The sequence below is a fragment of the Mycteria americana genome, chromosome 4 (assembly GCF_035582795.1).
Source record: "Mycteria americana isolate JAX WOST 10 ecotype Jacksonville Zoo and Gardens chromosome 4, USCA_MyAme_1.0, whole genome shotgun sequence".
Classification (NCBI taxonomy): Eukaryota; Metazoa; Chordata; class Aves; order Ciconiiformes; family Ciconiidae; genus Mycteria; species Mycteria americana.
Window position 1 is genome coordinate 74042502 of NC_134368.1, and position 17655 is coordinate 74060156.

Genomic DNA, 17655 nt, shown 5'->3' on the forward strand with positions numbered 1-17655 from the left:
CCCAACACTGCCCAGAATTTAAATCTCAAGAGGATGGACTTCATAATGAAATTCTATCATCTTATCATTGTTTTCCTTTGTTCTTTTAAGATTTAAAAACCTCTCCTAAAAGATGACTTTATTCTTATGTGAAATTCTAAAAGTCATGTAATTTTCTTATTTAATGGTCTGCCATCTCTCTAAATCACTAGTAACATATTTCTGTAATACATCAAGCCTTCATGGAGCAGCTGAATTTGCACAGCTGTAAAAGTTTCTGTTTGAAAACTTTCAAATCTTGATATATCCAGCTGTCAGATGTTTTAAGTCTTTTGTTCTTATTAGATTATAAAACTTTAAAAATGAACTTCAAGTATCCCAAATAGCAATTTGCTCTCCAGAGAAATCTAGCATAGAACTAGTAAAAAGAATATGTACAACTGCCACTAAAATTCAGATAGGTAAAAAGGAAGACCTACCAGGTTTTCTCATTATTTTTTTGGATTTTTTTTTTCCAGACGCATTTCTTTGGCTAGTCCACGACAGATTTTCAAAGCTTCCAATATGACCCAGCGATGGCAACACCGAGAAATTTCGAACTTTGAATACCTGATGTTTCTAAACACTATAGCAGGTAACACAAATTACTATAATGACTCAGAAAAGGAGTTAATGGTGGCACAGTCTCAACAGACACGGGACACTACTAGATTTTGCCCTTTTAATAAATAACTTTTTCTATCTACAATTTTCTCCTGAGGAACAACTTCACAAAATCCTCCTAAATGTACTTTATTCATAATTATTTTTATGTTTTTGTAAGAATAGAGAGGCATGCAATTCATAATGCTGTACTGAACTGCACTTAAAATCTATCTCTAAAGTCAGAATATCTTGACTGTTGTGGGAGGACAGGATCTATATAGACTGTCTACTATTTGCTATCTTGGAAATAGTAACTTCTTTATCCCTTAGTATTCTAAGTTTTAATATTCAAAAGTACTACCCTCCCTAAATACCGCTGATGCAACAAGTTCTCTGTAGGGCTGGAACCCTCTGGGAAATCTCAGCTGGGGAGCAGGATATTCCTGGAGCCAATAAATACTACTGTTACAAGATGTGTGCTTGGTCTTGGAAAAGAGTGCCTGGATCACCAGCACTGCTCTGCCAGGACACCATTCATCCATTCCCAAGTCCTAATTCATACCCCTGTATGGTTGTCCTAATCCCTCATTCTGTAAATGCTAAGCTATATTTCATTTAACCCATCTTACCCCATTAGCTTCTAACCAACTTGACTTCAGTTTAGTAAATGGAGGCTAATTGTTAGGTCTCATGACCTCTCTTTTATTTTCCAACATATTTTGTTCTCAGAGCAACTTACAAAATTTCTCAATTTTCAGCTTTTTTCTATGGTATTGACAGTGTTGAAACGTCTGTTAATTCCCTTTCAGACTTGGCTCTTGCTAACATGATTGATATAACAAATGCCTCTGCTCGCACTAATTACATTTGATACAAATGGTCAGTTTTGCTGGTTTCTGTAATCAGTCATAAAGTCAGAGATGCCAGGATGCTGGCAGATTTTATAAAAGTAGGGGTAGATCTGCTTGTCTCCTTACTGCTGAAGTGGAATGAGGCAAGAGGAGGACACTGTTTTTTGTGGCTCTAGTGAATGATCTATTTCAGCTTTAATATATTATTGAAATAATAAAGTGAATTCTTACCTACTGGCTATTTGAGGAACAAAAAGATAACATTATGGAAAAAGGGAAAGTTTAGTTGTCCATGATGGGGAGTTAAAAGATTGTCATGATGGCTATCAATCTGAAACAAATAAAGGTAGATATCACAGTGTCATGTAAGTAGCCTTAATCCTGAATAAGAGATAATGTGCAGCATAACCAACTGATTAGGGAAAGAAAATATAGGGAAAAATTACTATGCCATTTAAAAATTCTGCAAACCAGGATGGAAAAATACTGAATGGTGTAAGAAAACTGGAAAAAGAAAAACTTAGGTGAAGTTTTAGAAAATGTTTTCTGACAACCTGATAGATTGGGTTGTGAAATAATATTCCTGGCAAAGAATTAAAAACCTGTCCTTTGAGACTTTTAAGACCAGGCTAGACAAAATCTGAGAACATCCTGATTGGAGGTGATGTGAGTGAATGAGCTTCTGCAACAATATCATAAAAAGAGACAGGATCCGTGTAAAAATTATGCATTTTAAAATTATAAACTAGGGTATGTGATGTATGTGTATGCATCGTATACAATTATTCTGATTGAATATTTTGTTTTTAGTGGAGGAAGGATATTATTTCCATCTTACAGATGCATGAAGGTGCACATGTGAACCTGAAACCAGAACAGATTTTCTGTTCTGGTAAATGTTGGCGTATCCATAGATGGTCAATGGTCAAGGAAGAATTCCCCTCAAAGTGAATTTTCTAGTTGAAATGGTTATTACTTACATAATTTCTCAATCTAAAATCCTGAGCTGCTTCATTTTGCTTTCACATATTGAATTTAATACAATATGTAAAAATATTGCTTTGATTTTTAGTGTCAGCAGAAGTCATTGCCTCTCCATTTTTTGAAGTGTTTAACCATAAAGAAACAGAAGACAAGATGACATAAATAAGGAAAGGAGAAATGCATAGAAAATGATGGATTTAACTGTTACTCTTACTGTATGAAAAAGAGTTTACAATTAAAGTGAAATGAGCTGCAGTGTTTTAAATTAAATACTAGCAATTCGTGAACTTCTTCATTATCCTTTTCAGTAAAGCAAAGTAAAATATTGAAATAATAAAAGATCTGAAATAAATTACAGTTCTTTTGAAGAGCTCATAAAGTTATATTGTTGTATCTTTAGAGCTTGGTATTTTAGTTAAATATAACTCTCTTAACTCACGGGGGTTTTTTTATTGTTGTTTGTCAGGTCGAACTTACAATGATTTAAATCAGTACCCTGTCTTCCCTTGGGTTATCACCAACTATGAATCAGAGGAGTTGGACCTTACACTTCCTAGCAACTTCAGGGATTTGTCAAAGGTATTTGTCATCAGATATACCTTTTTTTTCTCTCCAGTAATTGTCACAGTAGCTTTCAGTCTTGTTAATGTTTTCTGCTGTGTTTGATACATTAATGTTAAATGCACAACCATTAACAGTGTTTCATTTCTGTATGTGTATACTGATAATAGGGATCAGATTGTGGAAAAATGAAGTATTGATGTATTCTTATTCCTTCTGATTGTATCAATTTAATAATTGCTATATTTAATTTAATTAATTGCTAATTTAATTGCTATTGCTGAGAGAGGACATTACTTAGGGACATCACCAAGTGGACATTACTTAGGTTGTATCTATATCTATACTTAAGCTTCTCAATCATGTGTTTGAAAACTGTGAACTTAATATAGGAAATAATGATTACATTATTAGATGTCAGTCATACTGTATTATGAGTAGAAGGGGTTTCATTAATATTATTTAAGCCTGTAACATGATATTCTTGGGAGCCTGTAATCTTTAACAGGTCATCAGCAGAGAATTGCCCCTATTGTTAGAGAATAGTGAATATTTATACATATATGTATATTTAGCATGCATTCTCCCTTACCTTCTGTTAAATGTTGTTGATCAGACAGTGCGTCTTGATCTCTGAAAATGTAACTGCTGTTCTGGACGAATGCCAGTCCTTACCATATACACAATGAAGGTCTTTATGCCATACCTGTCTCAGATACAGCAGTTCAAGTTTTGGTTACTGTTTAGGCATTTCTAGCAGTATCAACTCTATGTAGTTTAAATGTTAAACTTTATCAGATGATGAATTCATGGCAAATATCTGAAAAACCTTGCTAATATTCAACTATGAAAATGTTTGAATGTCGTGTATATTGTGATATTTTCATTGTAGTACTGGTATCTTGGGGGTAATGCTTCAAAATAAGTGCTAATTATGTATTGTAGCATGTCTATGCTTTTGCACTGCTAAAGGTTTTAAAAGTATTTAAAGATATTTCCTTTTCCTTTTTACATGGTTTTAACAGTCTTTTACTTTTAACAGTCTTTTACTTCATTTCTTTTCCTTATCCATGTCCAGAGACGCATCACAATTCAGTGCTCCCACTGAGTAAAGAAAAGGAAAACTTTGATTTTGGTCTGGCAGAAAGGATGTCAGGTCAATATTTTTACTTTCTTTGGTACCTAAGAAAATTAAAAATGAAGACTTTTTTTGTGTTGGTTTTTTTTTTTTTTTTTTCCCCTCCAAATTTTAACTTAAGGTTAAGTATTATAAAGTGTCAAATATGAATAAACAGTTTTGTTAATATATTAGCTAGAAGTCCACAGTTAGCACAGATTTAAAGAACTGCAGTGTATAGGTTAAACCAACACTTTATTTAAGCAGCTTCTTATGGCATTGTTTTGAACATCAGTCACACAATGATAAACCAAAGCAACTGAAATGGATTGTGGTTAATATTACTGTCAGCCTGACGAATGCTCCTGACAAATGCCAGGAGTGCGCTGCCAGTCTGTTACCCTGCTTTGATTCGAGTGTTTATTTCTTAAGAGGTGACTATGGTCTGGAATGAGTATTACATATTATATTTATAGCTGCATATATTTTATTTATACAACAGACACAGTTTCCCACCAGAATGTGTCCCATTTTCTGCATTACTTATGTTGTTCAAAAGCACATTTTTTTCCTCTTCTTTATTCAGTGTAAGCAATAAATTGTGTTGTTTCTGTACTTGGATAAGGAAAAAAAAAGAAGTAAAAATACATGGAAAAAACTGAGATATCAAAGCATGATTTTTATACTCTGCAAAGTTTGTTACAAGATCTTGCTATATGCAAGTATCTGTTGATAATTTTTCTTTCATAAGGCACAGAATTTCTGTATAATCATAAATTGACACTACTAGAAGAAGAAAATTATGCCATTCTTAAATCTTTTGTCTTCACTATAGCTACATGTGTACGTAATAATATTTTTATTCTCATTTTTATCATTTTCATGCAATATTTGCTAAACCATCATCAATTTTATAGTGGCTGTTACGTACGTAATGACTTCTTTTCCAGTCAAGTATACAAAAGCAACAAATAGCTCTCACCTTCAGTGAAGTGAGGTGTTTAATTGGTATGTGGGAGCCACTGATATCAAATACACTTTGACAGAACAGAAGTAATAGATTTTTTTTTTTTTTTACTATGACAAATTAGACTAGTTTTGTTGCTCTGATGTAAACTTCACTGTTGACTGTTGTTCAGCATGCCAGCCTGAATTCTGTTGCAGGGTGCCCATTTCAAGAGCACAAATTCACTGCACATATAACTTGTGCTGCATATTCTCCTGTGCGAGGAAACGGGGCGGGGGGGCATGAAATTTGCTTAGTTATCTCTTGTTACCCCTTGGCAAAGAGATAGAAAGTAACGAATATTTTGATGTGGACCTATTATACTTTTGCAAATTTTTTAAAAAAATCTTTTTGTCTGGAGAGGCATTAAAACTTGTACAGGCATTCTGTGAACCAGTGTTTTTCATGTAGGAAATGAAAATTATGTTTTATTCAGCTCATTCTCCAACACAAAATCAATGCAGGTTACTACCAGTTAAAACTGATAAACTCACCAGAAGGACTCAGTATCCTTCTAAGCATAAAGCATGTTCCAAATTTGGACGCTGAAAGAAAGTGAGAGGAACGGTGTGAGAACTAACAATAGTGGGTGCAGTGGTGATGACTTATTTTGGTAGACAAATACATCTGGAATTTAGGCACTGAAACCTATGATGCTTGACACTGCTGGGCTCAGCATCTGCCCTGGTTGCCTTGTCACTGGTATTTCAGGCAGTAAATTTGTCATCTGTACCTGTGACAAAAGATATCACTTAATTAAAAAACATTCCAAAACCAGACAGGATAAGCTCGGAAGGAAGGTACAAATATTTTTCCTTTCAGGGCAGTTCATATGAATTCCTGCTTATAAAAGGACAGTACAGGAAATAAAATATTTCAAACTTTGTATCAGAATCAGGGCAGTTAAGAAAAGATCCAGTATATTTTCTAGAATTTTGGATAACCTCAAGAAACAGTGGTAGAGATAGCAAGACCAGCCCCCATATACAGTCAGCCTGAAGCAGTGATATCTGAAAAGGAGACACATTTTTCGTTATTCATTTGTTAGTCTGTTATGGATTTTGATATTTTTAGTATATATTTATCATATTTTTTAGTATATATTTATCAGATTCTCTTCATTATCAGATAACAAGTTATCATGCTTTCTTTGTGAAATGCAACTTGCTTCTTTGAGGAGAGCGACACTCCATCCTCTCTAAAATTGTATGCAGAATAGAGAACAGTTGAGAGAAATTATTACAGAAACTGGTTTATCACCTTGCTGTAGATGTACATTTGATCTCCATACCTGTTTGTGCAAAGGGGTCAACAGATATAGACATTTGACATAATCATGTTAAAAGATACTTTTAGGGGAAAGGAAGCATTCAAACAGGAAGCAATACTCTGAGCAGTGCCTTGATTTTTAGGGATGCATGTGTTGGTACCATTTAGGAAACCATAAAAGAGCAAAATGTAGCTGAGAGAACAAAGACCCTTTCTTCCCAATCTGTCCTCTTTGAATATGAAAAGAGAGAGCTAAAAAGGGGTGAAGGGGGAAGGGAATGGTAATTGTGATTGGGGTCCTTGCTTGTGATATGAGAACTCAAAAGTCAAGTCCCCCTTTGAAGAAAGCTGTGCAAGAGTGTGAAGTTTTCTTGTTCACATCCCAGGACAGTGCTATATAATTTTAGGACTATTTTGGGCTTTCTTTGTTTGGACCAGAAAATCTATTGTGGAATTAGAAATCATACCAACTAAAGTGTTGAGTAGTCAGTTATATTCTCATGAAAAGTTTCACTTTAATAACATAAGTTTCTCCCATTTCTAAATGGGGGGGAAAGTGATTTTGTGAGACTGATGCCAGTAACCCTCAGACAGATTCCATCGGGGACTTTTGTGAATGATAAAATTGGTCAATTATCCTTTCTGACAGCTGAGTCAATCTGTTGTATCATTTCCTTTAGCACATTTGCCAAAATTAGGAGACAAAGCTGCAAATGGTCCCATGGGCCTGTGACTAATCTGCTGCAGTGCAGTCGTGTTTTCTAGGTCCCAAGCTTGTTTGTGCAGCACCATGGTCAGGTACCCACCCAGAGCAAGTCGTCTCCTCTGCCAGCCCAAGCTCGGGTGGTTCAGGACCCTGGACAAGGGCCTCCCTAGACAAATTCAGGCGGTTCTGTTGAAAAGCAGGAACATAGCCACGGAGAAGACTTGTTTATTTAAATGAAATAGTTATTGGATTGTCAAGCCCGACCTAGACATGATCCTTAGAGACACTAAACTGTTTGCTGCATCTGAAGCAATTCTAGCTCTTTTGGATTTTAGTATCAATCTCTCCTTAATACCCACTTGTTTCACTTTCAAAGACAGATTTTTGTGCTGATATGTTGGTTTGAGCTTCATGCGGCATCTATCTCAGGACCTTTTTCAGAATAAACATGTGCTTTCCATGCATGTTTAGCTGCCTATTCCTCCACAATTCTTATAGAGACCTGCTGAGACTGAAACTTCACCCAAATACATCTCTGAGATTATTTATCAAAACATACTTTCTGAAATCCTGCTCTTAGTCTACATAGAATTTTTAAAATATTCTGGGAATTTCCATTGCTCTATTACAGCATCATAACCATCCTTTTATATCTTTGTCTTTTTTTCCTTGTCAATAGTTGGTTATTCTCTGTGTCAAACCATCTCCTGTTTTCCCACCAGAGGCTTATTTTTTGAAGTCACGAGAAGCATAGTCTTTGTACTTCAGATGCATATAGCAGTTTCTAGGATCACTTAATTCTTTTCAAGCAATCTTTTTAAAAAAAAAAAAAAATTAGGTATTAGAGCAAAAGCCAAGTTTACAGGATCAATAGGAATCATTTTGGTAATGAGCCTAATAATATACTGCCTCAAGGAGGAGTATTGTTTGGAATGCAGAAATACTCAAAGACAAGAAAAACAGTAACTCAGGATTAACAATGAACGTTCAAAATGCTATTCTTAGTTTGTATCTGATGTTATTGTCCATCCTGCTCTTGTTTCAATTTTAGGTGCCCTGAACATATGTCATCTTCTAATTGGAAATGAACTGAGGGAGGTTCATGACCTTTTAAATGATCACAAGAAACCATGGGGCACATGTCTGGTCATAAAATCTACTAGCAATCAAAATAAAGTAATTTCACACACATCTTGGGCCACAGACATTTTAAATGTGTGTTTTCTGTCTTCCTAATGTAAAGTGAATGTTATTCTCTTGATACAGTCTCTCTTCCTTTTTATATTCATACATTTGAACTCCAGCAGATTATGAGCTGCTACAGCACACATCTGTGTAATTCAGATTTCCGAACAACCATGATGGTGGCAAAGTTGAAAATTGCACTCATAGTGGAAATGGGGATGGGATTTATCTCACCTAACTGGAGCTGTCTAAAACTGAGTTGATCAAACTCCTAGGAGCAGGAAACCAGTTGGGGTCAAACGACAATCCAGGTATAAAAATAGTGCTCAGAGAAAATGAGAGCATGGTAAAATAATAATAATGATAGTCTTTGTTTAAGGAGGAGTTTAAGGTGGTTCTCAGGCTGTGGACTTACTTTAATGGACATATCAGATGATCTGTCTGAAACTCAAATATCAGCAGATGAAGGTGTGGATCAAATGAAGGAAATCAATGGAAAAAGATCACTAGGAGAAGATGGTATGATCCCAAAAGCTTGAGTTGAATAGTCTAAGATTAAGAAAAAATAATTTACATATAACATCCAGCCAATCACTTGAAACTGCCTCAGTATCAGAAAGACAAGGTTATTTTCCAATGTGGGGTTGTCACTTGCGTTCCAGAGGTCTTCTCTGTACTTTATACTGTTAAGCAAATATGGTAATCTGAAAAAGATGAAAAGGGAGCTGATAAAACTTTCTGACAGTACTAATCTGTTGATGGTGTTGAAGATGATGGCTGACTAATCAGGAGACCTTATGAAATAGGTAATAAAATGATTGCTGAATTCACCTTAGGAGCGAAGCAATGCATGTGTGAAAAATAATACATTGGTGGGATCATAGCTGACTATTCAGGATTGATATAATCTGATTGTAATAGTTCTATGAAACAGTACAGACTACAGTAAAAAACTCTTTATACTTTTCCAAGTACATCTTTCTAGCCTGCTGCTACTCTTTTTGTTGGGCTTGTTGCTTACACATGATACACAATAATGTATATTTTGTGTGCCCTGACAGGGTTTAATCTGCAGAAAATGCAAGTTTGTGTCAGCTTTTAGCTTGAGGTCCTGTGCTGTTAGTACAAGCCAAAAGGATTATGTTTTTAGGTCTGATTGTCTTATATAGATCTGGTGTTAGGTATAATGGCTGCTGTTTTCTGTGACAGTGGCTTGTTTGATGTGTTGGCAGAGGAGTGTGGTCTGTGAAGGGAAGGCAGAGAGAGAATGTTTTAATCTCCCGCTATGATTCAAGTGCACGTGGCTTCTCACTAAATCATGATTCTCAAAATCCATACAATGATTTTTTTTTTTTTTTAAATAAGTGAATGATGATGCAGACATCTCTTTGACTTGACAGATTACGTCATGGATAGTATATGCAAATGGTTGCTTTTGGCTGGCAAGGTTATTTTCTAAGTAAAGGCAACTGCAATGCCATACCCTCCTCACCGCCTGCAAGCAGCTTGATTTCTCTTCATGATTCTCAGGGACCTGCAACTTCCTCTCTCCCTGACCTTTTGGAAGTCTACAACACATAACAGCTCTCTTCAGTTTGCCTTCCCAGTAGTATTAAGGTGTGGTAATACCTGAAATACACAGTGTGTGACACATTCAGTTGTGCTGAACAATTGATTAAACCTTATGTAAAAGTGTATGTGTGCTTAATTAGTTTGCAAGTTTGCAGTTCAGCAGTGCATTGTTTTGGGATCTGCTGCAAATGGTTGTAATAGCATTTGATACTATTGTTAGGAATATGAAGGCATGGAGATTTTTCCTTTAAATTCCAATTCTTCCAAGATTTTAGGTGACCTGAGGTGTATCCTATCACTAATGTATTGCTAAAACATTGCAAATATTGCTAAACATAGTTTTTCTTCTTTTTTATGCTTAAGATTAGTTTATGATCCATTTTTGAACCGTGGACTTTGGGAATCTCCCGTGTTTTGCACACGTATTATTTATATTGACATGTTCAGACTTTCTAGTTATTAGACCACCTTTAGATCAGTTTTTCCTGACTGTTCTTGTTGTCTCAAAGGAATGTGTGAGCTCTTAAAAAATCTTAACAATAAACCATATGTACAAATACTTTTAATTTAATTTGCATGCAACAAAATGTCTGCTTTTATTCCAGCCCTTTATTGAATTCTCAGTTTCCCTAGAACAGAAGATTGAGCTTTAAAAATTTTTTTATAACATAATGTGATCTGGTAAATTTCATGACATGATTTCTGGTAAATAGGGTTTTTTCAAAGAAAGCTTGTAGGGACTGACAACTATTTTAAAAAGCATGTTTACATAAAAAAGCTCAGTGGTTTTAGTATGTATAGATTATATTAAATGTATTTTAGAAAACATTGAGATAAGAGGATTATGGAATTACATCCCATATGCAGTGCATCAGGAAATGCCCAGGGATCCTACATTTGATAAAAATGCTGATCACAGTCAGCTGGTTATACTTGTCGCTTAGTTAAAGGAGCTGCTGGGAAATAGTTGTCTACACCCTAAGCTGTGCATGCAAGTATTACAAGAGGTGGCTGGTAGCCATTTATCTGTGTTTTTTCACTAGTGTAAATCAAAAGATATATCTAAGCAAAGAAATCATTTGCATGTAAAGGTGACTGCAAGTTTGTTGTACTGGAGTGCTCTTGACTGGCTTTTATTTTATCATGTGCACCAGCCCATATATGTGGGAAGATGCTGAGTCACTTAATAGGAAGTCATAAGACAGGAGCCAGTCCAGAAGCTCCTCTAGCTCAATATCTTGCCTCTATGAACAGCCAGTAGCAGGAGCCTAGTGAAAAAAGAAAAGAAAGAGGGCATGTAAAGTATCATCCTTCCCTTCAGATAACCTCCCAGGTTTGGCAACCAGAAGTTTAACTACTTTGTGAACTGGAGAAATAATCTAGACAGTCATGTTTAGTGGCCACTGATAGACTGGTGGTCTAGTTGTCTTTTCTGCATTGCTCCCTGAAGCAATGAATCTAGCAACTTAATTATATGAGAAGGTATCATTTTCTTTGCTTTGTAACTAGGGTAATTACAGTGGGGTTTTTTGTTCATTCTCTGTGGACCATATGAAGTCTTGCTTGCTTGCAACTCTTATCTATACTTGAAAATTATTTTAGTTTTAGGTCGACATAAAAAGAACAGGGAGTATTCTTCAGAACTTGCTTTACATTACTGTCCCATTTGTTTCCCTTCTCCCTAAAATTTTCAAGTATCATAATTATTTGAAATACCTATATTCAGAATAATGGATTAGAATTATAACTACGAGCATAACAACCTGCCAATTCTAAAGGGGAAGAAGCTTAACTAGATGGAACATTAACAAATATCCAGAGGATATCTACTCAACAAATTCACCAGAGATGAGTGTTGACTTTAGTGATTGGAAAAGAAGGCAGCACAGCTATATGATTTTTTCTGATTTCATATCTTGATGTCAAAATTGGTAGAGTACACTCACTAATATTAATAATTATTGCACAGTTTCAACATTGTGTATACAAAAAGTGTTAGACCATATAATTCCTTATTTCACTAAGAAACCACATGAAATTGAAGTAGCTGCTTGTGTTGAAGTTCTCAAGGAGAATCTCCCTCCTTTACTGGATGTGAGGGGGGAACATTGCCACCAAGGATGAGGAAAAGGCCAAGGTGCTTAATGCCTTCTTTGCTTCAGTCTTTAATAGTCAGACCAGTTATTCCCAGGTATTCAGCCCCCTGAGCTGGAAGACAGGGACGGAGAGCAGAATAAAACCCCCATAATCCAGGAGGAAGCAGTTAACGACCTGCTATGCCACCTGGACACCCACAAGTCTATGGGGCCAGATGGGATTCACCCGAGAGTACTGAGGGAGCTAGCGGAGGAGCTTGCCAAGCCACTCTCCATCATTTATCAGCAGTCCTGGTTAACAGCGGGGGGTCCCAGAAAACTGGAGGCTTGCCAGTGTGACGCCCATCTACAAGAAGGGCTGGAAGGAGGATCCGGGAAACTACAGGCCTGTCAGCCTGACCTTGGTACCAGGAAAATTATGGAGCAGTTCATCTTGAGCGCACTCAACAGGTATGTGCAGGCCAACCAGGGGATCAGGCCCAGCCAACATGGGTTCATGAAAGGCAGGTCCTGCTTGACCGACCTGATTTCCTTCTACAACCAGACGACCTGCCTAGTGGATGAGGGAAAAGCTGTACATGTTATCTACCTGGACTTTAGTAAAGCCTTTGACGCTGTCTCCCACAGCATTCTCCTAGAGAAGCTGGTGGCTCATGGCTTAGGTGGGTGTACTCTTCGCTGGGTAAAAATCTGTCTGGATGGCCGAGCCCAGAGAGTTGTGGTGAACGGAGTTTACTCCAGTTGGTGGCCAGTCACAAGTCCCCAGGGCTCAGTTTTGGGGCCAATCTTGTTTAGTATCTTTATCAATGATCTGGATGAGGGGATTGAGTTTGCCCTCGGTAAGTTTGGAGATGACACCAAGGTGAGTGGCAGTGCCGATCTGCTTGAGGGTAGGAAGGCTCTGCAGAGGGATCTGGACAGGCTGGATTGATGGGCTGAGGCCAATTCTATGAGGTTTAACAAGGCTAAGTGCAAGGTCCTGCACTTGGGCCACAACAACCCCATGCAACGCTACAGGCTTGGGGAAGAGTGGCTGGAAAGCTGCCCGGTGGAAAAGGACCTGGGGGTGCTGGTTGATAGTCAGCTGAACATGAGCTGGCAGTGTGCCCAGGTGGCCAAGAAGGCCAATAGCATCCTGGCTTGTATCAGAAATAGTGTGGCCAGCAGGACTAGGGAAGTGATCGTCCCCCTGTACTCGGCACTAGTGAGGCCGCACCTCGAATACTGTGTTCAGTTTTGGGCCCCTTAGTACAAGAAGGACATTGAGGTGCTGGAGCGTGTCCAGAGAATGGCAATGAAGCTGTTGAAGGGTCTGGAGAACAAGTCCTATGAGGAGTGGCTGAGGGAACTGGGGTTGTTTAGTCTGGAAAAGTGGAGGCTGAGGGGAGACCTTATCGCTCTCTACAACTACCTGAAAGGAGGTTGTAGCGAGGTGGGGGTCGGTCTCTTCTCCCAGGTAACTAGTGATAGGATGAGAGGAAATGGCCTCAAGTTGCACCAGGGGAGGTTTAGACTGGATATTAGGAAAAATTTCTTTACTGAAAGGGTTATCAAGCATTGGAACAGGCTGCCCAGAGAGGTGGTAGAGTCACCATCCTTGAAGGAGTTCAGAAAACGTGTAGACATGGCACTTTGGGACATGGTTTAGTAGGCATGGAGTTGTTGGGTTGACAGTTGGACTAGATGATCTTAGAGGTCTTTTCCAACCTAAATGATTCTATGATTCTCAAAAACTGAGTGTTATAAGTGACTAAAATATCATTTACAATTAATAGGAAATCAGTTTGGAATTGGAGCAGAAATTGCTCTGTGTCACCTCAGTGCTCACTGAGGAAGAATACAAAAGTTCTGTCAAGTTCTGTCCCTTTGGCTTCAGCTAAATTTTGACATCCAGATTCGTAGTTCCCCCCTCCTAGCCTAGGCTTTGATGTAGGATTTGGGCATCTGCTGTGAAACCAGTGCTTTTGGGAATGAATTGGTAAAGATTGTTTTTCTCTTTGGTACATTGTTTCCATTTTTCAAATCTTTCCTGGAGCAGCTCAAGGACCAGTTTCGTTCGATCAGTGAGGGCAGTTCAAAGAGTTCAGCAGATAATTGTGTTTGTTGTTTTCTTTGGGATACAGTTCTTTAATTAATTTGAGTTTGATATGGATTAAAGGTAAGATGCCCTCTAAAGAAGATGGGGGAGTTGCAGGTCCTAATTTTTAAGAAAGCAGTATGCAGTTGTTTGAGGGGAAGAATGGTGAATTTTAGCAGTGAGTTGAGGATAGGTTTAGAGGGGGGGTATGGCATTTTGTGGCTGTTCTCAAACACCAGAATGACAGATGAAAGAGTAGTGATCTACATTGTATGAATTTATTCCCAGATATTTCCCAGTTGAGCTAAGTTAATAAAGTTTGGGTATAATTAAACCCTTGCATCTTGTCTTTATATCTCTGTCTGGGAAAAAGAAGTTTTACTCAGATGATCAGGAAGTCCCACTGACAATATTACAAGCATTGACTGGTTCTGGGAGTTAATTATGTGTTGGTAATACATAAAGTAACTAAACAAGGAATCCTCTAAAAATGCAGTCGTGGTTAGATTGCAGCAGAGGATACAGCACGGCATATTTACGACAGTGAGAAGACTAACAGTGGAACACTGAACACATTTCAGATATTTTATATTAGAATACATTGATAAGTGGGCAGGCTGCAGAGAAATCTTGAGGCTGGAAGAAATGCCTTAAAATGGAAGACCTGAAGAGCTCAATTTCTGTTGTTTATTAACAAGTCTAATTATAGTCTACAGGTATCTTTATATATAGAAAATACTGGGTAAGTAGAGACTCTGTGATATGCCAGAGAGAAGCGTAATAAGATTTCTTTGTAACACACCAGTAAATTCATAGCTGAACTGAAGTATGTATTTTTTAGAATGAGGATCACAATTATCAATAGAAAATGCTTCCAAGAAAAATAGCAGATTATCCATGTACTCAAGAGTCAGATGCCTTTCTGGAAAGCAGGTTGGCCAAATAAAGCTCATGCTATAATCAAGTATAAACAGTTGGGCTCAAAATCATGTAATGGAAAGGCATTTAATGGCTTGTCATACAAACACAAGGCTAGATGAGATGACCTAATGGTCCCCCTGGTCCTTTAAGCCCAATGAATATATGAAAAATACCAGTAATGAAAACCAGATAGTCATCTTGAAAATAAAATGTATGAAAAACAAACATCATACTTGGCAAGGATGCTACAAAACATAATTCAGTGATACAGACAATTGTATTCACAGGAATCCAAATACCTGGTTGGGTGTGGATAAGAAAACAGGATAAGAAATCACAAGGAAAAGCATTTTTTCTTTTTTTGCCCATTTTTTTCTTAGTATTTTTTAAAAATTTTCTTTCCTTTTGAAAGTTTTGAAATACAAATTTGAAAGAATAGTATTTTCATTAATTTTTAAATCTTTCTGTTTGCACTGGTCAGCATGGACTTTGTTTCTGGAACTGCCTGCTTTTCAGAACTCACAGGCACTTGTACAAATCTCCTGATTTCCTTATTTAGATGTTTATTGATTTCCTGATTTCCTTATTTAGAAGTAGTAATTGTTAAGATTGCTGTCTTCACCAAAAGAGGTAACAGTTAACAGTGAAGATGAAACTATGGTATCTTGACTACTTACTGTTTGCCATAATTAAATGCCATTTACTGCCATAGTACTCTAGTCTTTCATGGATTTTGAATATTAATGAGTTAAAAACTCTTCCCAGTATTACAGTGGATAAGAGACAGTAAAAGTGGCAATGTTTGTTTTAATAACAGAAGCCTCTGTAAAAGCCCATAACAGAGGCAGCATGGCTGCCAACAGCAAGGCAGCATGGGTAAGAACAAGGTATGTCTGTTTATGGGGAGTAACACTATTTAAAAAATGAAAACACATTAGATAGGAATAAAAAGCACCTCTTTTTCTTCTTAAATGTGTAACTTTAAATAAACATAGTGTAATTCTTTCTTTATAAGACTTCAGTCTGCTTATGTTAGGTCATTAGCAATTTTCCAAGATGTACCTATTCTTGAACATGAGTGACAGAATCCAGGAGAGATTCTGCCCTATGTAGAGGAGCAGTGAGCATTCTGCTTTCTTCTGTTGGGTGCAACAGGGCCTCTTCTGAAAATGGAGGCAAGATGGGCCACTGTTCCAATGTCTGGCACAGAGTAAGATTAAGAACCAACAAATGTAACTGTACAGCATAGTGTCTGGACATATTTAACAGCAGTAGATGGTAAGAGTCAGTGCGTTTTCTCAGATATTTTTCAACAAACCATTTTTCTTTGTTGTGTCTCAAAGAAAGCAAGCAAGCTTGGTCCAAAGACTGAGATTTACTATATTCAGTTCTTGGTCAAAATGTGAGGTTTATTTATGTTGAGGTATTCCTAGATTTGAGAGCACGTGAAAAATTAATATCAAGTTAGTTTGGTTTTTTTTAAGAATAGCATGAAACTTTCATATTTGTAGCACATGTTGTTATAACAACCACTTCGGGTCAAAAACCAGGTGATCATGCCTTTGGAAAAGAGAAAACAAAAACTTCCTTACCCCAATTCTTCCTCCAGTTTGGACCCTTTTTTGAATGAACGCTGACTTGAAAACCATATGCCTTATTCATTTTTCAATACAGTTTGAAAACTTTGCAGCCATAAGTGATTTCTTTTTTCATATTGACTCCTGTAATCTCATCCATTGTTTTTGCTTGTTGGAATTTTTCTATCTCTATTTTTCTTTTTTTTCCCCATCTAAATAAGTATTTTTAATTGGTGAACTAATATCTAATTTTCCTCTCTGAAAAGAGGTACTGCAAAGAAAATATATTCTGGAATTTCTGGATATGACAGCTTTTCGGCTTGTTCTTACTTAGTGGTCTGTAGCCATAGGGAAACCATGTTGAGTAGTGTAAATTTGTGGTCTCACAACTACATCTAGCATAGCTTAGTTTGGAGTTACTCTTTTTCCCTTGGCATTTACCCACAGGGGAGGGAATCCAGTGTGTAATAATGATTCCCTGTTAATTTTGAAATATGAAACGATTACAGAATTTCAATTAATTTGTTTACTAAATTAAAAGTCAGAGGGTATTTGAATATTCCTTGTATGTGCTTTATTCTGTAGCTCAAGCTTAGTTAACTGTTCACAGTGCAGTGTAACATACCAGAATCACCTCATCCGTAGAAGCAGTTGTCAGAAAAATATGGGCCTGCCTGGTAGAATGTATTAGCCCAATACATTGTCTCCATTTTATTATGAAGCTGCTGGGGAAGCTGTGATATACAGCACTGTCATTACAGATCTATTGTTAGAAGGGTTCTACAGTCTTCTGTGCGCTGCCATTAATTTATAGCAGTAAACAATATGTAGCCCTCCAACTGCAGCAAAGCAGAATCTTTTAATGAGGTGGATGTTATTACCACAATAAATCAGTGCATTCGTGTAATGTATAATTCAATGTGTGTATTCCCACTGTAACTTCTCTGAGTAAGCTGATAGTGTATCATTGTCAGTGCACAGCTCCACGGTTCTTTTTTTTCCCCTAAGCTTTCTTTCATTTGGGGACTTTTTTTATTTGCTTGCAAATAAATGTGACATGTCTTGATAGTTGTCCTGTTGCAGGCTTCAGAAACCAACTGTAACAATAA

The 17655-nt window shown here is 37.0% G+C and overlaps 1 protein-coding gene across 7 annotated transcripts in view; it reads left to right on the top strand.

The window, feature by feature from the left end:
- Positions 1-17655, top strand: part of LRBA (LPS responsive beige-like anchor protein) — a 434320-nt gene that overhangs the window by 292324 nt on the left and 124341 nt on the right. For all 7 annotated transcript variants that reach the window (XR_012775615.1, XM_075500920.1, XM_075500925.1 and 4 more), the window contains 2 exons: positions 498-613; positions 2926-3038. Coding sequence is in view for 6 of the 7 variants with exons in the window: in XM_075500920.1 (XP_075357035.1) it covers positions 498-613; positions 2926-3038 (229 nt within the window). In the remaining variant the exon portion in view is untranslated. The remainder of the gene's footprint in view (positions 1-497; positions 614-2925; positions 3039-17655) is intronic.